The sequence below is a fragment of the Hirundo rustica genome, chromosome W (genome assembly GCF_015227805.2).
Source record: "Hirundo rustica isolate bHirRus1 chromosome W, bHirRus1.pri.v3, whole genome shotgun sequence".
NCBI classification, from domain to species: Eukaryota; Metazoa; Chordata; class Aves; order Passeriformes; family Hirundinidae; genus Hirundo; species Hirundo rustica.
The window spans coordinates 627806-649652 of NC_053487.1; the positions used below are offsets into that span (position 1 = coordinate 627806).

Genomic DNA, 21847 nt, shown 5'->3' on the forward strand with positions numbered 1-21847 from the left:
AAAAACGGTTAGAGCCTTGAGGGGCCTCCTACTGCGAACCTCTTTGAGTGATAATATAAATTTAGTTTCCGAATTAAAAATTTTGTGGGCAGGCCGATGAATAGAAATTTGCCCAGTGAAGGAGTCCAGAGCGAATTGGAGTGCTTCATTCTCCTGAAGCAAATGCTCCAACATAGCTTTTGAAATTTGGCCCGATCTCAAGCCAATTGGGATGTGAATACATTCGAAGTCACAGCCGGCCAATTCTCTGATCCGGAATCTCGCTTTCCGGATCAGCTCTGCAACCAACTCCTGTGGCCGGGTCATCCTCTTGGACCGATGATGACTCAGGAAGACCCACTCTATGATCAAGAGTGGATCATTCCCTTCACGGTCCTTCTTCGGGATGCTCTTCCATTGAAAGATCATCCCATGGAGGTGTGGCAACTTTCCCATTATTATGAATTTGAAAGGAAGCTCTGGGTCAATTCTGTGAGCTTGCCTTTTGGACATAGCGTCCTGCACCTTTTCCAAAGCCTTTTCTGCCTCAGGGGTAAGCGCCCTAGGAGAACTCAGCTCCTCTCCCCCTTTCAATAAATTAAAAAGGGGGGCTAGGTCGTTGGTGGTGAGACCTAGCCAGGGCCTTACCCAATTCAAACTCCCACACAGCTGGTGGACATCTGCAAGGGAACTTACTTTTGTTCGAATTGCCAATTTTTGGGGAACAATGGTCCGCCTTCCGATTTCGAGCCCGAGGTACTTCCAGGGCGGCATCCGCTGAACCTTTTCTTCCTGTAGCTCAAACCCTGCAGCAACCAGTGCATCGACTGTCAGACCAAGCACATGGGAAAGCATGTCATCATTTGGGGCGCACACCAGGACATCATCCATGTAGTGGTAGATGATGGCCTGTCCCGCGGCTGCGCGGACAGGGGACAGCAAGGAGGCCACATACCACTGGCAGATAACAGGTGAGTTCTTCATCCCTTGCGGGAGAACTCGCCAGTGATAGCGTCTCCTCGGGGCTTCCCGGTTGATGGTGGGAACCGAGAAAGCAAAACGTGGGGCATCGTCAGGGTGCAGAGGAATTTGAAAGAAGCAATCTTTTATATCTATTACAGCCAATTGCCAATTTTGGGGGAGCATAGTCGGGGAAGGCATCCCAGGTTGGAGAGACCCCATGTCTTCGATAACATTATTAATTTGGCGGAGGTCCTGAAGGAGCCGCCACTTGTCCTTCCCCGGCTTTTGAATCACAAAAACTGGGGAATTCCAAGGGCTGTCGGTTTCTACAATGTGGCCCTTGGCCAATTGCTCCTTCACGAGCTCCTCGAGCGCTTTTAATTTAGGTTTTGAAAGCGGCCATTGCTCCACCCAAACTGGTTTGTTCGTCAGCCAATTAAGTTTCTTGGTGGGACGCTCGTCAATGGACGCTGCGGAAATTTCCACTGAGGGGTCGGGTATGTCAGTTTTGACCCCCCATTGTGACATGAGATCTCTGCCAAGCAGAGGCTCCTTATAATCTAAAACAAAAGGACGGATGTTAGCCAATTGTCCTTTTGGCCCCTTAATTTGCACTATGCTCCTGGATTGTCTCGCCAATTGCAACCCTCCGACACCTTGAACGTGTCCAGCCACGTCCTGCAGAGCCCAATGTGACGGCCAATCCTGGGCTGGCACAACAGTCACATCTGCCCCGGTGTCTAAAAGACCAGTGATGTTAATAGTTTCCCCGCCCACCCTGAACTCACAGTCTACCCGGGGCCTTTCTTCAGTGATGGCTTGCACAGGGCAAGCCACTGGGGTGTTGTTCGGTCCCCGGGTAGGGATGATTTGTGCGATCACCTGTCCCTTAGGAATAAATGTGGGTGGATGGGTGCAGCGCAGCCAGAGGACGAGATCTCCGGGGTTGTTGACGAGAACCCCTGGAAGAATCTCGACCTCTTGCGGGGTGTACTTACAGTCCCCGATGATGACAGGCTCCTTTCCTTGGACTGGCCAGGCTCCTTGTTCTTTGGTGTTTATGGAAAGAAAGGTCCAATCCGCCGTCCTCAGATAGAGCGCTTCGGTGAGCCGCAGCCGATAAGGTTCATGCCTTGATGATGTTACTAAAATTGGCTTTGAAAGGTCATGGTCAGTACTGTATGTCAAATTCGGTGTGTCGCGTCCGGTATTATTGTCTGTCTCAGTGAAAGGCAGCGTATCATTGGCGCTAAATGTTTCTTCCCCCTCCCCCGCTGCTCGGTCCACCCTATTTCTATCTTCGCGCCGGGCGGACCTGCGCTCCCCCCTTAGTTTAACTGTCGGGAGCTATCTCCCGACCCTCCCCTGTTCCCACTCCCCCCGCCTTCCCCCCTTTTCTTTTTCAAAGCGTCAACGGCATCCCGCAGTGGGCAGGTGTTCGCCCAGTGCCCGGGCTCCCGGCAGATTAGACACCGGTTCTTCTGGGGCACATACGGTCCGCGTGTCGGTCCCTGGGTGCCAGACACTGCTGAAACTCTCGGTGTTATTGATTTCCCTTCCCGGTCGTTTCCCTGCATGTAGGGGACCTTTAGCTGACACACCCTGAGCATATCTGGAAGGGTCGGAGGTGGGTCCAGAGGGAGACTCAAAATTGCACTCCGGCACATATTATTTGCATTTGCAAACACCATCTCCCTCAAGATCCCATCCCTTACCGCCACTTCCATTACTTGCACCTCGATTGCTCGGGTGAGCCGCTCGACAAACTTAGTGAAACTTTCCTTGGCCCCCTGCATGATCTTGTAATAGGGTACGACCGGGCCGTCTGGCACCATTCCAAAAAACGTGGAGACCGCATGCTCCCTGGCAATCTGGAGGGCTTTGATGGGGATATCTGAGGTTTGGTCCGATGGGTCGGCCCATCTCCCCTCACCCATAAGGTGTTCTAAAGTGAGGGGGTTCCCGTTGTCGTCCACCGCAGTCTCTGGGTCTCGGAGGAGACTGGGCAAGGCCTCCCTGAGTTGCTGCCTCCATGCTGCCACCCACAGTTTGAACTCTGTTGAGTCAAGCAGGCAGGAGAACAGCTGCTTCAGGTCCGCAGGAATAACGACAGCAGCATCGAGATCTGAACGGAGCAAACCCCTGAAATAGGGGCTGTCCCGCCCATAATCTCGATGGGCCTTGCACAGATCCCGGATGGTGGACTGGGGCAACGGGTGATGGATCGCTCGGACCCGCTGCCCTCCTCGGGAGCCCTTATAAACGACTGGGGATACTGAAGGAACAGGGGAAGGCCGATGCATCCCTGCAGGCTCAGGCCCTGGCCCCGCCCCCTCCGGGCCCAGACCGTGGGAACCGGAAGGGGGAGCGTGGGAACCAGCAGGGGGAGCGTGGGAACCGGAAGCCCAGGAGGCAGGTCTTCCGGCAGGGGGCGTGGTTTGGGAACCCGATGATGTCATGTGGGCGTTCCCGTGGGAGGAGTAGCTGGGAGGAGCTGTGGGAGTGGTCTTGGAAGAGGGAGGAAGCATGGGTGGAGTCTTTTGGGGGATAGGAGGGGCTGAGGAGAGGAAGGGGTTGGGCTCATCAAGGGCAGGAAGAAAGGGATTGAAGGAAGGAGGGTAGGGGGATGGGGAAGACCGTGCCATGCGGTCTCCTCCATCTTGGGGATAAGGGGTAGGGGAGCCATTTTGTGGTTGGGGAGTCTCAGCTAGACTAAATCTAACACGAGGTTTATTAACTGGGTAAGATGGGGAAGGGTGGAATTCTTGAGCAGCCCGGCCAGGGCTGCCCAAGAAGCCCCCAGCAGTCTGGCTAGGACTGCCCGGGCGGGGGGGTCGAGAATTCCTGGGGGAGCCTGAGCCAGCAGGTTGGGGTCCTGCTGCTCCCTTCAGAATTCTCTTCTGGGGACAAGGAGAAGGGACAGAGGGACAGGGAGAACAAAGGGCAGGTTGTCTTGGACGTGGCTGTTTCTGCACTTTCCTATTCATTTGTGTAACAGCAGCTGTAAGCTGCAAAGCCAAACTGAGGAATTTGGAGACTTGTTTGTCCCCTGAGAGTGCCAAATTATGGATTTTGGTTTGTACAACCGTCCAAAACTTGGGGCTGTACACCTGCTCCGGGGACACATGAGGAAAGTGCAGGAAAAGCCACCTCACAAACCCCTTGAGCTCGCCCCTCGAAACCTTTAACTGGGCGAGCTCCACAACCAACTTAAAACTATAATACACACCTTTTTGGGCAGCGGAGAGTTTTGCGCCCATCTCTCCGAAACCAAAATCAGGGGCTCGGGGACACCTAACAAATCCCCCTTGCCTGCTGCCCACTCGATGACACCCAGACAAAAGCAAACTTAACAGAAAACGAACGTGGAGGTCACTCCCCTAAAACCGGGCAAAACCTGAAACCCAAACCCGGGGGGTCCGCACCGAAAAATAAAATCGCAGTGTCTAAAACCCCTGTGGACACTTCCACCCAAAAGACAACTGCCCGAAACTTAAAGTTTACAAAACGAAAAAGAACAAAAGAGCACCCCGAGGAGAGTAATCCGCAGGGGGATGAGGCTAACCACCACCCCCCCCGAGCTGCGCAGCCTGGGATCCCCCCCACTCCTGGAGGATCCCTCCCGAAATTAGGGTCTCCACACCGGGAGCACCCTCCGAAAGTAAGCCCCCTCACGAAGAAGGCTTACCCCCTCCTGGGATGCGATAAAGCCTGGGGTCTCGAGATTAGCTGCCTGAAGAGGACCTGCTGGGCGCTTCAGGCTGTCCTCTTCGTCCCTTGGGAGCGTGATCTACGAAGCCGCTCGACCAAGGGTAGCGGGGCGTCCAAGGACTTTTCTTCAGGCTCTTGCAGCCTCAGTCCGTGCCGCGGGGTCCGCCTCGTGTCCTGAGGGTGGGGGCCCCACGAACTGGGCGCCAACCGCTGTCGTGGTGCTGTTCCTCGCGCTGATGAGCGCGGCCACGGGCTAGCTCAGTCTCCTGCACCGCGGCAACGTATGAGGTCGGGGTGGCGAGCCGGTCGAGCCACCTCCTCCCTGTGGGTCTTGGTTCCCCTCTCAGCAACGGCCAGCAGATGGCGTATGCAACCCACGGCAGCTAATCAAAAGGCGGACTCCTCTGGGCTCAGTTAAACAGGATTTTATTCAGGGGGAGAGGCAGCACGGGGCTCAGCACTCTCTGACCCACAGCCCAGAAGAGACCCCGGGGGCAGGCGTGCATGAGCTTTTAAAGTGGGGTGGAAACAGGGGTGGCGACAACCGGTCAGCCAGTCACAGGAATCGGGGGGTTAACCGGGGGTGTGAACCATGGAACTGGGGACCAATCACAAAATGAGGGGAGGGGGTCTCCCCGGCCCCAGCCTATCACTCAGCACCCCTCCTGGAGGATTCTAGAAGCCAGGGAAGGGTCTCTGAGTGGCAGGCAGGCGACCACGAGGAGGGGGGGGGCGGGGATTGACAGCGACAGGTGCAGGGAAGGGATGAATGACAGAAAACGTCGGGTTTTACAATAGACAAAACAACCGATGCAGAAGGGAAAACCAATGCAGAACACAGGGGTATACAGTGAACGAAACCATTATAAAAATAACTTAAAAATCTTACAAAAATAACTTAATAACTTAATAAAACAATTCTCACACCACCACAGGGCATGGGAATGCACTGCAACAGTAAAGCATTGAAACAGGCTGGCCAGGGAAGTGGTGGTGTCACCATCCCTAGACGTATTTAAAGGCATGTGGATGTGTACTTCAAGGTGTGGTTTAATGGTGGACTTGGCAGTGTTAGGTTACTGGCTGGACTTGATCTTAGAGCTCTTTTCCAACCTAAATGATTCTGTGATTTTATTTTCTTCTTTATCCTGCTGAGGGGAAGTGAGCATGTGACTAGGTGGGGGCTTACCTGCTGGCCATGGTCAACCCACCACAGAACAGCACAGAAAGTTCCTTTGTGTCAGTGTTAACTAGGTTAGTGTGATGGGATGATGCTGGCCAAATGCCAGCATGCCCACGAAAATCATTTACTCATTTTCCTCTGCTACAGTTAAGCATAGGAGGGGAAAGAAAACTCATCGGGTGAGATAAGAATTAGGAGAAAACACTTTAAGGGCAAAACAGGCTCAAAACTTTAAAAGGTATAAAGAAAAAATTATTAACAGAATTAGTAGAGAATAATGAGAACCAAAAATAAACCTTTAGAATACCTTACCCCCTACCCCAGCCCTTCTTTCTTTCCCACTGACAGCACAGGAAGGCAAAATATGGGAATTTTAGTTAGTTTGCCACTTCTTAAGATCTTTTTTCAGTTCATTAAGGAGAGGAGTCTCTTTCGCTGTCTGGGGTCTTTCCTATGGGAAACAGTTTTCTGTGAACTTTTTCAAGGTGGTTTTAATTTTCATGGCTAACAGTCCGCCCAGAGCCTGCTTGCAATGTGAAGTCCCTCCCACAGCTTGCAGTCTTTCCACAACTGCTTTTCGTGGGCCATTTAGTTATGGGCTGCAGTTTTTAAGGATGAGCTGTTCTAGAGTATAAAAGCAAGGGTTCTCTCTCTCTCTGTTCAAGCCTCTCACCAGATCACAGCTTTTCAGCATTCACATGCTCCAGCACAAGTGCTGTAGGTGTTTGTAGGTTAGTTTTTTCTCAAGTTCTATCAACTGAAATAGTTTTTATAGAGTTCTGCAGCGCTGAAAGGTTAATCTTGTCCAGGTTCCGCAATAGGGGATTTGCTCCCCGTGCTTCTCCCTCTATTGGTCACATGGTGTCCGCCGGCACTGCGCAAGCCGCGCCGGCTGCCGGCTCCACTCCGCACCTTTTCTTCATGCGGGATGCCGAAAAAAGAAAAGCTGCTGCCCCCGCTTTTTTCTTTCTGTCCGCAGCATCGCTGGCTAAAAGCGGCGAAGTAAATAAAGTCTTTTGCGAGCCATGCTGAGAGATCCGCAGCCGCGCGGCGCTGCCCCGGCCCCATGGTTGCTCGCAGCGCCGGGATGGCCCCCGGTAGCATGGCCCGGGGGCCACACTGGGACGGGGTCCAGCGGCCCCCGCCGGGAACCGTTCCCGGCCGGCCCCCCACCTCTCTTTAGAGAGCAGGGAGCAAGAGAACTTCCCGTGGATTTTTTGTTCTTAAATATGTTATCATAGAGGCATTACTAGCTTTTCTAATTGGCTTAGCAGTGTGCCACTTCTCAGAGCTAGCCAGCAATTGGTTTTGCCAGGCACAGAGGAAGCTGCTAGCAGCTCCTCACAGAGGATCACTTCCGTGGCTTTTCCCTCTTCACCACAAATCAATTAATAAAAAACCAGCACAGTTATGTTAGGAAAATTAGTCCACAAACACCAGAGGTTTATGTCCAAAAAGGAGACAGAGGAGTCCTTTTACTTTATTTGAATAAAGGGAGAGGCCATGGGGCATTTCCCCTGGGGTCTCTCAGTTTTTCGGAGGATGCAGACTCCTTTTTATCCTAATTTCCCGGCCACATTTCCCTCTCTCTTTCCCCATTGGCTAAGGTACTTGAGAGGTACAGACTTCCCAAAATGCCTAAGATTCCCCTTTTAATGCATAACCCCCCTAATTTTTAATTCTTATGGGATTTATGGGTTTTCCCCATTGTTGCTTTCATCTTTCAATATTTAATTTCATTTACAAACAAACCTATGGTTTGTTTGTAAAGGCAAGTGTCTTCTTTTCCATTCATCAATCAGTAGAATCCTTCCCATTGTTTCTCTTATCTCTCAGTGCTAGTTTTATCTACCAGCAGACCCAGGGCTTGTTTGTAAAGACAAATCTTGTCATTCCTCTCAGTTAGTATTAAAAGCTTCATCCTGTTAAATATATGGTGCATCTCAACATTTCCTGAAACATACCAGAGGGCTCCTATTTTTTTATAGGGGAGGACTATTGCATAACTATTTTTAAACACCTAACCTCTAGTTATGGATGCACAAATTATTATTCATTCAGTTAAAAAGTGGAAAAAAATCAAGGAAAAAAGCCACCAAACCAAAACTTTTTTTTTTTTTTTTTTTTTAAAGGAAATATTACCTAGGGGAACAGGAAAAAAGTATTATAAAACATAATGCATACATGATTTATCATAATTTTACCTTCACAAATAGAGTAGTGCATTAGTCAAGGACTTTGCCATTTGTAAATGGACTGTTATAGCAGATTTTAAATTAATTTACAGCTTGTGTCTGAATTGGAGGAAATTGGACTAGATGCTTTCTGACCAGCTATTTTTACTCATTAAAATTTTTAAATTAAATTATTCATTAGTTATTATTTTTACAGAACATTGAGATATATTTATGGATGCTTGCAGAAGTCTGTTCAGAACAAGTGGCCAGCTAATACAACAATGAGAACAAGAGTTGTTAGGTAAGTTACTTCTCATTTTATGCTGAAATTAATATTTTATTCTCTTACTACTGTCATGCTTCAGTGTGCATATCGATTTTTTATTTCAGTGACAAAGGGTTTTAGTATTTATATAGATTACAAGAATATTTAAAATTATTGGGGTACTAGGGCATGATATCTCAATTAAGGATCTGCTAGATTCTTAGTCATGTTGTTGGAGACTTACTAATGGTCTAATATAGAGGTCTGTATAGCTATACTTCCTAGCTTTAATTTTGAATTTACTTGTATTTTGTTAATTTATTTAATCTAAGATCTTGGGAAAGAGAAAAAGTTCTCTCAAAGTGATAGTTAACCTTTTATATCCTCTAAGGATTATGTTCCTGTCATGCCATCTGGGAGGACTGTGCCTTATCCAGGGACCCTTATGTAGTGTGTGTTAATTACTGGAAAAATCTTACACATGCTAAGTGTCCTTTAAAGTGCAGACATAACATGTCAAGGAAGCTAATACCTTCTCAGAAAGGTGATTGGACTGTCAGATTTCACTGAGGTATTTTCTGCATTGGAATATATAGTTTTCTGCATCAATGAAAGCTCCCTGTGCTGTTCACTTGTAATCAGCATTCATTTTGGAAAATATGTACTTTTATGCTGTCCCAGTTTTATATCTCTGCTCCAGCCCAATCATGTTGAAACATTCCATAGTCACTTTAAAAATGTTGCAGGTTACTGAACCTGACTCCTTTGAACTGGCACCGAGTACAAAAACTCCAGTCTGCATTCATAGATCAATTGAATAAATAGTTCTTTCTTTAACACTATCAGCTGCTACTGCAGGTCAAAAAAGCCTTTGACAAAAATGAGGTCTTGACACTTGTTCTAAATGTTACTGGGGATTTAAAGGTTTCAAAGACACATCTTTTCTAGATTTGCATTACTTTTTTTTTTTTTTCTTTTGCCAGCCTAGCTTTCTAATAGACCAATATCTGGCACTGATCTAATTTGATGACGTTAATCTCCCATTGAACAGTGTCTTCCAGATGATTTGTTATTGGCTCTTGTTTATCACTTTGGCTGCAGACAGAAATGAAGACATGGGAGCCCTTCCTTCCCCAGAGTTTCAGCTAATGTTAGTGTAATTAGTACAGTACCTTCCATGCTTATTTTCCTGTCATTTAGTGTTCGTAACAATAGTGACTCAAGATTTTAATGAAGAACAATATTCAGTATAGTTCCTGCCGACAGTGTTCTGCAGGAGTTTTGCGTTCAAATTGAGGCTGCTCTTATCAAAGGTGTTTGGGCTAGTCTATTGCAAGCGTGTAGAACTTAGAAGCAAATACCATGTCTCTTCCTGTTTCTTCCCATGTCCAGAGAACACCATGTGGCTTTCCTTAAGTGATACAGCTTACATTGAGAATTTTTCTGAGATCTCTGCTGGATACTATAAATATTGGGTCCCTTTCTCTCTTCATAAGTGGATACTTGTGACTTGTCTCTAGAGTATGGTTTTGTGGGGCTTTTTTTAGCCTCCAGTGAAGAATATTATCTTTTATTGCACTATTTTTGGTCCAGGAATAATTACATATTCAAAGACAGGTGGATAGTTTTTAAGTGCCTGGGTAGCTTGCCTTCTGTAAAATGCAGAAAGTGCTGCCATTTCTGTTTCTTTGTAAAAGACCATACATAGGTATTGACTCATTCCTAATTTAGTCAGTTTGACTAGTGTAAGAAGCAGCAAATTTTCTATGTCTGCAAGGTCCATCTTGGGTTCATACCCCACTTGTCCTCAGGTCACCTGTCGTGGTTTGACGCTGGTCCAATGCCAGGTACCCACAAGAGTCGCTCGCTCACCCTTACCTGCCACAGCTGGGCAGAGGAGAGAAAAAAATTAATGAAGGGTTCATGAGTTAAGGATGGGAGAAAACACTTCAAGGGCAAAACAGGCTCAGCTTAAAGTTGCAAAGTCAATTTATTACTAACAGAATCAGAGGAGGATAATGAGAAGTAAAATAAGCCCTTAAAAACACCATTCCCTCCCCCAGCCCCTCCCTCCTTCCCACCAACAGTGCAGGGAGACAGGGCATGGGAGTTTTGGTCAGTTCATCGCCGAGATTTTCTTTGGCTACTCTGGGAGAGGAGTCCTTCCCCTGTAAGACTGTGGAGTACCTCCCAAAGAAGACAGTTCTCCATGAACTTCTCCATCATGGGTCCACTCTCATGAGCAGCAGTCCTATCGCACCTGCTGCAACATGAATTCCCCCTACGGGCAAACAGTCCTCCCAAAACTGCTATGACATGGGTCTCTTTCCATGGGGTGCAGTCCTCCAAGGACAGGCTGCTCCAGCCTGGAAGCAAGGGCCTTCTCTCTCTACCAGGTCTTCCACTGGATCAAAGCCTCCTCCAGGCATCCACCTGCTCTGGCGTGGGCACCTTCCCCATTGGCTACAAGTGGATCTCTGTGTCCCCCATGGATCCCCATGGGCTGCAGGGGGACAACCTGCTTCACCATGGTCTTCACCACGGCCTGCAGAGGAATCTCAGCTCCGGCGCCTGGAGCATCTCCTCTTCCTCCTTCTTCACTGACCTTGGTGTTGCCATGTTGTTTTCCCTCACATGTTCTCACCTCCTCCTCTTCTCTGACTAGAAGAAAAACTGTGTGACTTTGTTTTGATTTTCTTCTTAAATATGTTACCACAGAGGTGTTACCAACCTCTCTAATTGTCCCAGGTTTGGCCAGCAGCATGTCCATCTTCAGAGCCATCAGGGATTGACTCTGCTGGACATGGTGGAAGCTTCCAGCAGCTTCTCACAGGACCCATCTCTCTGTGCCCCCCCCCCTGCTTTTCGGTCCAGGAAAAAAATCTCCTCAGAGAAAAGTGGAAAAAAATATTTATTTAACAAACAAGGTACCCATAAGCATAAGGAATGAATTATATGAAGCGATAAAACTTCTTGCCACTATGAAGAGAGATGGCAAACTCAGAGAAAATCCTTGCCGTGGGTTAGCTCAGCTCACTCAGTCTCCTATCAGTTCCTCCGGTGCTGGAAAATGCCGTCCTGGGCCCCGGTGGGCTACAGGTGTGAGCTCCTGGTGCTCTTCTGGGTTTTTCAGTCCAGAGCAGGTTTAAACAGTCCCAAGAAAAAGAAGAAAAAAACCAGTCCAGGGAGCTTCTCTGCCTCAGGTAGCTAAAACTAACTAAAAGCACAGGAGATCTCTGTCCATCTATCCGTGCTTCAGACGAACACTGTCCAGGAACACGAATGCGAAATGTGTAGGAGTGAATGCTGGTTCTCAAAACAAACTCAGCGCTTCTCCTTCTCCCTGCTTTGCTCTCAGAACCAGTCTTAAAGGTACAGAACCCAATATCCAACATAAACAGAACAGACGACTGGGGATACAAGCATCGTAAAATCACCCTAGGACAGAGGTTAAACTTTGGTATTGCTGTAGTGAAAGAGTCTGCTGGTAGTGTCCATGCACTCTGAACAAAATGAGGGGCAAGTTAGATTGCTTTAGTTGGTTCATATGTCGCTTCATTTTATAGCACTCTTCTAGAATTATGGTTAATCTGAAATTGATATTTTATTTTCTTTTTTCTTTTACTTTAGCTGTCAACAGAAAGTTAGATTTTTCTCATGCTAAACTGAAGGACAATTGTTGTGGTTTGGCACTGGCCGGACACCAGGCACCTATGAAATCTGCTCACTCACCCTCCCCTGCAACTGGACAGAGGAGAGAAAATATTACGAGGGTTTTATGAGTTGAGATAAGGACTGGGAGAAAACACTCATCAACTAGCATCAAGAGCAAAACAGGCTCAACTTAAAGTTGCAAAGTGAATTTATTACTAACAAAATCAGAGCAGGATAATGAGAAATAAAATAAGCCCTTCAAAACACCTTTCCTTCCCCCCCCCCCCCCCCCAACCCCTCCCTCCTTCCCACTGACAGCACAGGGAGGCAGGGAGTGGGGTTTTGGGCAGTTTATCACCCATGCTTTCTCTCACTGCTCAGGGAGAGGAGTTTTTCCCCTGGTGCACCGTGGGGTCCCTTCCATGGGAGTTCTCCACAAACTTCTCCAACATGGCTCCATATCATGAGTAACAGTCCTTCCAAAACTGCTACAACATGAGTCTATCCCACAGACAGCAGTACACCTCAAACTGCTGCAGCATAGGTCACTCTTCCATGGGGTGCAGTCCTCCAAGGACAGGCTGCTCCAGCCTGGAAGCAAGGGCCTCCTCTCTCCACCGGGTCTTCCACTGGATCAAAGCCTCCTCCAGGCATCCACCTGCTCCAGCGTGGGCACCTTCCCCATGGGCTACGAGTGGATCGCTGTGTCCCTCATGGATCCCTATGGGCTGCAGGGGGACAACCTGCTTCACCATGGTCTTCACCACAGCCTGCAGAGGAATCTCAGCTCCGGCGCCTGGAGCACCTCCTCTTCCTCCTTCTTCACTGACCTTGGTGTCTGCAGAGTTGTTCTTCTTACATGTTCTTACCTCCTCCTCTTCTTAGCTATAATTAAAACTGCACCACAAACTTTGTTTAGATTTCTTTCTAAATATGTTATCACAGAGGCATTATCACCATCTCTAATTGGCCAAGCCTTGGCCAACAGCATGCTTATTTTTGGAGCCATTAGGGATTAGCTCTGCCGGACATGGTAGAAGCTTCTATCAGCTTCTCACAGAAGCCACCTCTGTGGCCCTCCCACTACCAAGAACCAGACCATGCAAAACCAACACAATTTGGGTTTCTGTTTAATAAGTTCCTATTTCTGCGGTCAAACAGAGTACTTTTCCTTATCTTTCTAGATTGTCTGGGTGGCAGCAATTACATCTGTGAAGAAAGTAGCTGATCCAGTATTATTCTTCTAGGATACTGACATACTGTTATGAAGAGATGGATTGGTTCAAGCTGAACTAAGGCCATGTTGCTGCCAAAAGAGAGGTTCCATTGTTACTGTGAACTCTTACTCTCCTTATGTTGGCTTGGGGAAATGAGTGGCTGTAGGATGAATTACTTGTGGTAGTAGACAGTGCAACACTTGTAGGATGCAGGAGATGAAGTGCTCCTCCTTTTTAAAGCCAGTGTGGTCTTAGACTGCAGACTTCAGTATGGCTTTACAGTTAAGCTTTTCCCAGGTAGCTTCAGAAGTTCACGTTAATTGGGAAATCAGTATGTCTGGTTTTATTTTGTTTTTTGTCATAGTTAAAATCATAACAAGACATTTTTAATTAACAAACATGGAGCACAGGCTGGTTGTCATCTCACAAATATTTCCACACTGACTTAAATGCCTAAAGACTACATAATTTTACATTAATTTTATGATAGCTTTATTATTGAACAAAATAAAATTTCTCTTTTTTTTTCTCCATTTTAGTGGCTTTGTTTTTCTTCGACTGATTTGTCCTGCTATCCTGAACCCAAGGATGTTTAATATCATCTCAGGTGACTATGCTTCAGACTGAATTCATACTTTATGTAATAATAGGCATGAACTTACTTTAGTTCCTAATTTAGCAAAATATTAAGTCATTTGCACACTGCAAAATCATGTTAATTATATCAATGAATTGACTTTCTCCCTAAGGCAGCCAGCATATAGTTCTCACTCTTAAAGATTAGACAATGTTTATTCCCAATGTCTTGTTTTAAAGTAAAAAAAAAAAAAAAAAAAAAAAAAAAAAAAAAAAAAAAAAGAAAAAAAGAGTAAAAAAGAGAAAGTGAATGTTGAAGTGTTTCATAAAGAAAACCATTGTGGGTTATCCCTGTTTGGCAGATCACAGTCACTTGCTCACTTTCCTCTTCACCCTCAGTAGGATGGGGGAAAATAAAAGAAAGAATAAAAAGAAAATTTGAGGGTTGAGATAAAACAAACAAATATATATATACATGTTTAATAAGTAAAGGATAAATGTAATAGAACTAAACAAGTGATGCAAAGGCATACTACCTCCCATGTGTAGACCGATGCCCAGCCAATTCCTAAACAAAAGATGGCTGACACCCATAAAACCCTCCTCTTTTCCTTCTCTGTTCCAGCATGGGGACCCTCCCATGGGAGGTTATTATCTCCTATTAACTTTAACCAGGCACCCCTCAATAGCTCATTTTGCTAAAACCAAAAGACCCAAAGCAGTACATCTTGAGGAAGGTCAATCCTTGAGAGCCCCAATGACTCCCCCCATGGAGTTGTTTTAATACTTGCAGGGTCAAAGCTCCTGGCATCTACTGTTTACTGTCCATTGTAAATTACTGCTTCCCTCTTTTTTTTGCCCCACCCCTTTAATTATTTCCAACTCCTCTGGTGGAAAAGACACCACCACCACCACCACTCCCCCCTCCTCCCAGCAACAGCTGAGCCAGAGGGAGCAAAGAGGGAATCCCAGAGACCTCTGGCAGAAGTGCTGCTTTCTGAACCTCTCCATTGGCCAGTTTTTTACCTATTGTCTCTTCTGAGTACCCTAACCTATGTCCCCTAACATGTATTATTTCTACCTCTCTTGGTAAAATCACCACCTCCAACAGGCAAGTAATTGAGCTCTCATAAGTGAATGTTTTCCCCCTGCAAGTTGACAAACCTCTTTCCTCACAGTTTTCCAAATGCATGTACCACCCCACATGCATATTTTGAATCTGTAAATATATTCACCACCTTTCCTTGATACAATTTTCAGGCTTTTATTAAGGCATACAATTCTGTGGTCTATGCTGACCATGTGCATGGTAGCTTTCCCTCTTTTTACAATTCCCTTCCTTTCACTGTAGCATATCCAGTAACTCGTTTTCCTCCTATTACTCTTGAAGATTCATCAATAAACACCTTTCCTTCATTTGGCCAAGAGGTATCCTGTAAGTCTTCCCTAGCTCAGGTCTGGAGATCTGTTACCTGGATACAGTCACAAGTTTCCTTTAGGTCTCCTTCCTTGGTACCAGTTAAACAGGAGGCTGGGTTAAACCCTTCCCCGCTTCTCAATTCTAAACCCTTCTGTTCCATTAAACAGGTTTCATACTGTAACAATCTAGTGCTGGTCATCCATTTAGAACTTGATGCCAGACTTTAACAATCCTGCCATCAGTTACCATCAAAGCTGTGGCTGCCCAATTCTGCAGATAACAGAGCCACAGTTACCCTTAGAGCAAATAATGGGGTCACCCCCTCACCAATGGGTCAAACATTTTAGCACTAGAATTCCTTTGGCACAGCCCGGTTTAACATCCACATACAGTTCCAATTCTTTTTCTGAGTCTGGCTAAAGTTTTGCTGTCTTTCTGGTGTCCATACCACAACATTGGGGCTAAATGGGTTTAAAAAGTCACAGAATAAAAAGTCCTTAATCCAGGTCCTGCAATACCCTATTAATCCTAAAAATTGTTACAGCTCCCCTTCAGTCCTGGGCAATGGCACCTCCAAGATTCCCTGAACCCCCTCTGGGCCAACACATCACAAGCCTTCAGTCAAAACAGGCCCCAAACATTCAGCCTTTCTCTCTATCACCTATGCCCTCCCTTCAGACACTCCAAGATCCCATACTCCAGCCAGAAAATTGAGTCATTTCACAGTGGCTTCCCCTACCATCTCCTCTCATTCTCCTAATAGGAGCAAGTCCTTCACATACTGCAATAATCTAATTCCCAAGGATGGAGTACATTTGTTTAATATCTTGCCCAAATAAGACCAGTGCTTCCATGTATCCCTGTGGAAGGATCATCCATGTCTTTATTATTTTCCCTTCTCCCTCTTGTTCTCACTCAAAGGCAAAATACTGTTTACTATGCTCTGTAAGTGGGCATCCCTAGAAAGCATCTTTTAAATCAAGTACTGAATAGTAGCAGTGTGAGGAGGAAACCTGATTCAAGACGGTATAAGGATCTGAGACCATGGAGTGCCTGGGTTTAGTAGTCTCATTATTCTTAGGTCCTGTACCATTCTATAGGTTCCATCTTGTCATGGGGGGGGGGGTTGATCCCCGTGACCCCAATCCTGGTTTGGCTGGGTTGCACGTGGCTAATAAACAAGATGGGTATGATTGATAGCTCAGAGATATGATTTAATGCATCTGACTGCAGGCAGCATCCAAAGACCTGGGGGCATGGTTAGCCTGGCATTTTATAGGGTTTTACCTGGGACAGGTGTCCAATCATGGTTACAGGGCAGGGGCTTGACTTTATAAGTTTAAGGTGTTGAACCAACAGGGCTTATTTTGGGTGACTTAATTAGCATCTTCCTAACATCCCACCTCCCAAGGTCTCAGGTTTATTTCCTCCATGTAGGGAACCTGGGCCAAGCTTTGATCTGTCCCAGGTAATTTGGCTCCCACACCACCTGACTTCATAACTGGCGGGATAGAAATGTTATAGGGAAACATACATGGCTCCAAAAGACCCGCCTTTTACAGGAACTCAATAACAGGCTATAACTCCTTCCTTCCCTTGAAAGAGGGTATTACTTTTTAGACACCATTTGTCCTGGTTGCCTCAGAGTAATTTGGAGAGGCTCCATATCCAGTTTTCCGTATTTCCCTGGGACTGCCAACACTTCTGGGTTCACTTTAGCATAAGCTTTGTCAGCACAATAGCGTTAGCCTCCACATCACCCCTCACAACACTAACCTGCATTCCCAACTCAGTCATCAAATACCCTCCTAGCAAACCACAACCACAACTATGAACAAACAGAAACTCATGCTTTTCAAACCCATCTCCCACATTCACCAATAGTGGTTGAATAAAAAGCACCAGCTCATCTTTCCTACTTACTCCCTGAATTATCAAAAGAACCCTCTTTGGCATAAAATTCAAAGTAGACAGAGAGGCTCCCGTGTCTACCAGGAAACACACTTCTTGGTTCAGACCCACCCGATATGTAAGCAAGGGCTCCAGTGTGGTGAGCCCCCAGTACAATAGATCCTGACACCCTTAACAATCCATTTCTAATGTTCTAATGTTCTCTTTTTTTTTTTTTTTTTTACAAATGGCACATTGATTAAAAACTGTGCCATTATCCTTGCCTGTACCTTTACCTTTTCCTCATCCCTTCTTACATATACCTGATGTGCCTTTCCAACCAACTCCTGCAAGGGCCCACTCTGCCACCTCTCCAGCCCATGCTCCTGCTCCCTATGGGCTGTCACCCTCCCACAGCTGCCAAACTCTGCAAAATCATTCACCTCCCTGGTGACCCAAACAAAATCTCTTCTTATATCAGGCCAGGCTTCGGTGACAGATTGTATCTCATGCCATACACCAAAGCCGGTCCCTCTACCTTACACAGTACACCAAAGCTGGTCCCTGTCCTGTTGCAATGTCCAGATACATCACCTCAGCACACTCGTCCAGGCCCCCAGACTGCTCTCCCAGCACCAGAAGCTCTGTAAAGCACCAGGTCCTGGCAGGTGGGTACAGCCAACAGTGCCACAGGGGCAGGCAGGTGGACAAGATGAACCTCATAGGGGCTGGAGGGCCACTGCAGCCCCGGCCCGCAGGGGTGGTGGCGTCAGGCACCACCCGGTGCTGAGCCCCGGCTGGCCCACAGCCTCGGCCCAGCCCCACACCTCCCCACAGGCCCCCAGCCTGGTCCCACACTTCTGTGCCTGGCCTCAGCATTCCTCACCATAGAGAAACCCTCCTAAGTCCTGAGTAGTAAGTGGACAAACCCAAATCCTACACCCTGGCTCCATAATGACATGGGGAGGGGTGGGAGGGTGTAGGAACAATATCTCCCTGCCTTCCCTATCTTGGAAGCTGGGACTACTAAAGACCTGCAGCCAGCCCTATATTAGACTGCAAATTTTAAAGATAAGGCAGAGAACATCCCAATCCTCACTGTTTCTCAATTCTTTCCTTATCTTGTATTGTCTCGCTGCTATTTGCCTTAACCATATTCCTCCACACTCCCCTTCTACCAATCCTTTCCCAAACCAACACCATCTGTCCCCTGTTTCCAAGACCCCTTCTTGACTCCACTTACTGCCTCCTCTGGGTGTCCATGTCCTTAACTGCCTCTGGGAGAATATGCAAACCATCTCAGCATTCTCCCAAAGGACCCTTTGGAGGTATTTTGGGATCATCATCCCTATAGTAGAGATCCTTTCTCGACTTTCCTTTACAGTCCCCTCTGGGCATCCTGCCATGTTTTACTCCCCAAAGTTTCCATTGTACTCACCGGTGTGATTTCCAGTGGTCCTTTCCTGTGGACTCTCCACAGACCCCCCTGGTCAGCCTCTCATCTGTCTCTTGGACAGTCTCAGGAACCCAGTCAATCACCCAGTGCCAGCCAGTGTCAAAGGGAGCTGGTCACCTAAAAAGTGGGTGAGGTGCATCTCCAGCTCCTCTTGCTGTGTGCTGGCCCCAGAAGGTGGAAGGATCCCGGAGAAGAGCTCCCATCTTGTATGGAAAATCACGCTATGAAAAGCCAGTGTCCATGAAGGAGACAGAGGAGTCCTGCAGCTTTTTTCAAATAAAGGGAGAGAGTCCACTGGGGCACATGCCCATGGGGTTTTCTCTCTTGAGGTTTTGGAGGACGCAGCCTCCTTTTATCCCAAACTCCCAGCCACATGTTGCCCTCTTCCTTTCCCTGTTGGCTGAGGTACTAAGAAAGTACAGCCTTCTCGAATCACCTATCACATACCTCCCCCCAAACCTGTCATTTTCCCCCAAAGTTCAGGCTTGTACAGACCCACTTGTCTGTTTCAGGAGTCAAAACTGTCTGGGTTCTGTAACAAACCTGTGGTTTGAAGTTGGTAGAGACATTAAGACCCATTTCAAAGACATTAACACCCATATTTTCACCCATGGAATTGTTTGTAAAGACATTAGCACACATCTTTCCTATCATTTCTTTATTATTTTTATAATCTTCAGATTATATTATTTTTTAATTTGGGGACTGCATTGAGACCACTGTGTCTTCAGCTGTAAATGAAGTTGTTATCCATAAATTTGTGTAATCGCTTTTAAGCTTGTCTGTAAATGTTAGTCCTGTTTAGAAGTCCAGATAATATTCTTGACTTTCACTAAGGTAAGTTTATAGACTTTATATAGGGTTGGTAGAGCCGTTAATAAAAAAACAAACAAACAAACAAAAAAAAAAACAAACTAAGGGGGCTCTTTTTCTTTTGGAGCAAAGTTTCTAACATACTTCCTTGCTGTAATGGGGCAACCTGAGAAGCTGCATTTCACAATCCAAAGCTGTTTTGGAGCAGATTTCACACCTTTGCTGCTTGTTGGGTTGCCTGCTACTTGCCAACTCCTGTGAGACAGCAGGAGGCAGGAGCTCTTATGCTTGTCCTAGGCTTTGGAGAATTTCACAATACCTTCACTGCTGCTGCCTGCCCTGTGCCAAGGAGGGGTCAGACCTGCTCTCCAGAAATTTTTCAAGCCGCTGCCACAGTGGTTATTGCTGTTATCTCGGTTGTTGCTGTTTTATTTTTAGTAAACTGTTATTTTTTTCACTTATATCTTCTTGGATTTGTCTCTCCTCATTGATGAAAGGGGAGTGGTTAAAACTAAGGGGAGGTAACTCACTTTAGAGTCTCCGCCCTGTAAACTATCTTAAACTAAGACAGTCAGCTATGCATATTGATGTTTATTGTGGACATAATTACTAAAACACCAAAAGTTTACTTGATCATGAGAAATTTTTCACATGCATTTCTCTTACAGCATTTAAAGTATTAAATTCCATGATAACAAATTGTGGAAGAGAATTTTCTTGTGACTACTGGAGGTTTTAAATTAAATGGTCAGTAACTTTCTACTTTCTATTCCTATCAGATTCTCCTTCCCCTACTGCTGCAAGAACACTGACGCTGGTTGCCAAATCTGTGCAGAATTTAGCAAATCTGGTTGAATTTGGAGCTAAGGTGAATATAATTTTACACAGAACGGTCTAGAAGATTGCCAAGTTCATGTTAACAGAAACAGATTTTGTCTGTATTATTCTTATGCAAATCCTGATGTGCGACCTGGGTGTCTTATCAGCAAGGAGGCTTTATTCCTGCAAATTTTTTTCAATCCTCTTTAGTTGGAGCTCAACAGAGTATTGATTTAACCTAGAGCAGTATTATAAACTATGGCTGATTTGGAAAGAGGAGTCAGTAATTTCAGAATGAGTCATCTATAAACTTATGTGAATGATTTGATACTTACCATAAAGACAGCAGTGACATGTTAAAATAACTGACAAATTAATGGCCATGCTAGTAGGCATTATAGAGTGATATAACCATATTTTTATGCTATGAGAACAGATAAACTCAGACATTAATTTCAAAGACAACAGTGGAAGTATGTGAACTCTTTTTTCTGTCTGTCGATGGCAAAAAGGGTAGTAGTCATACTCTAGTATTCATAGAATCATAGAATATCTCAAGTTGGGAGGGATCCATAATAATCAGCAAGTCCAACTCCATACTCCCTGCAAGACTACCTAAAAGTAAATCTCATGACTAAGGGTATCACCCATATTGTCCTTGAAGTGATAGGCTTGGTGCCATGACTGCTTCCTTGGGGAGGCTGTTCCAGTGACTGACCACCCTCTCAGTTAAGAATCTTCTTAATGTCCGGTCTGAACTACCTGTGATGCAGCTTCATTCCATTTTCTCATGTCCTATTGCTAGTCACCAGAGAGAAGAGATCAGCATCTCACTGCCCCCCTTGAGGAAGTTGTAGACTATGGTGAGCTCACCCCTCAGCCTTTTCTAAGCTGAACATACCAAGTGACCTCAGCCGCTCTTGCCCTCAAGGTCTTTAAATGTCTTGGTTACCTTCCTCTGGACATACTCTAATAGTTTTATGTCCTTTTCATACTGAGGCACCCAAAACTGCACACAGTACTTGAGGTGGGACCATACCAGTTCAGAGCAGGACAATCACCTCCCTTGATCAGCTGGTGATGCTCTGCTTGATGCACCCCAGGACACAGTTGGCCCTCCTGGCTGCCAGGGCACTACTGACTCATATTCAACTTGCCATCAACCAGGACCCCAGGTCCCTTTCTGTGGGACTGCTCTCCAGCCTTTTGTCTCCCAATTTGTATGTATAGCCAGGATTACCTCATCCCAGGTGCAGAATCCATCACCTGCCCTTGTTAAATTTCATATGGTTGGTGATTACCCAGCTCTCTAGTCTATCCAGATCACTCTGTAAGGCCTCTCTACGCTTGATGGAGTCCACAGTTCCTCCTACTTTATCATCAGCAAACAATGTATGTTCGATTCCTGTGTCCGGAAAATTTATAAAAACATTAAAGACCACTGGCCCAAAAATTGAGCCCTGGGGAACCTCACTGATGACTGGCAGCCAGCCTGATTTTACTATAACCCCATTTACTATGTTCCTTTGAGCTTGGCTCATTAGCCAATTGCTCACCTAATGTATTATGGACTTTTCTAGCTGTGTGCTGGACATTTTATCCAGAAAGATACTGTGAGAGACAGTATCAAAAGCTTTACTAAAATCCAAACCCACCATGTCTACTGGCTTCCCCTAGTCAAAAATATTAGTGTTGGAGTTGGAAAAGTGGGAGAGGAGAGGCAG

General features: G+C 46.2%; 1 protein-coding gene across 1 annotated transcript in view; it reads left to right on the forward strand.

The window, feature by feature from the left end:
- Positions 1-21847, forward strand: part of LOC120764944 (ras GTPase-activating protein 1-like) — a 133283-nt gene that overhangs the window by 102252 nt on the left and 9184 nt on the right. Inside the window, exons 20-22 of the mRNA XM_040089119.2 lie at positions 8228-8314; positions 13689-13756; positions 20084-20172. Of these exons, the coding sequence (XP_039945053.1) occupies positions 8228-8314; positions 13689-13756; positions 20084-20172 (244 nt within the window). The remainder of the gene's footprint in view (positions 1-8227; positions 8315-13688; positions 13757-20083; positions 20173-21847) is intronic.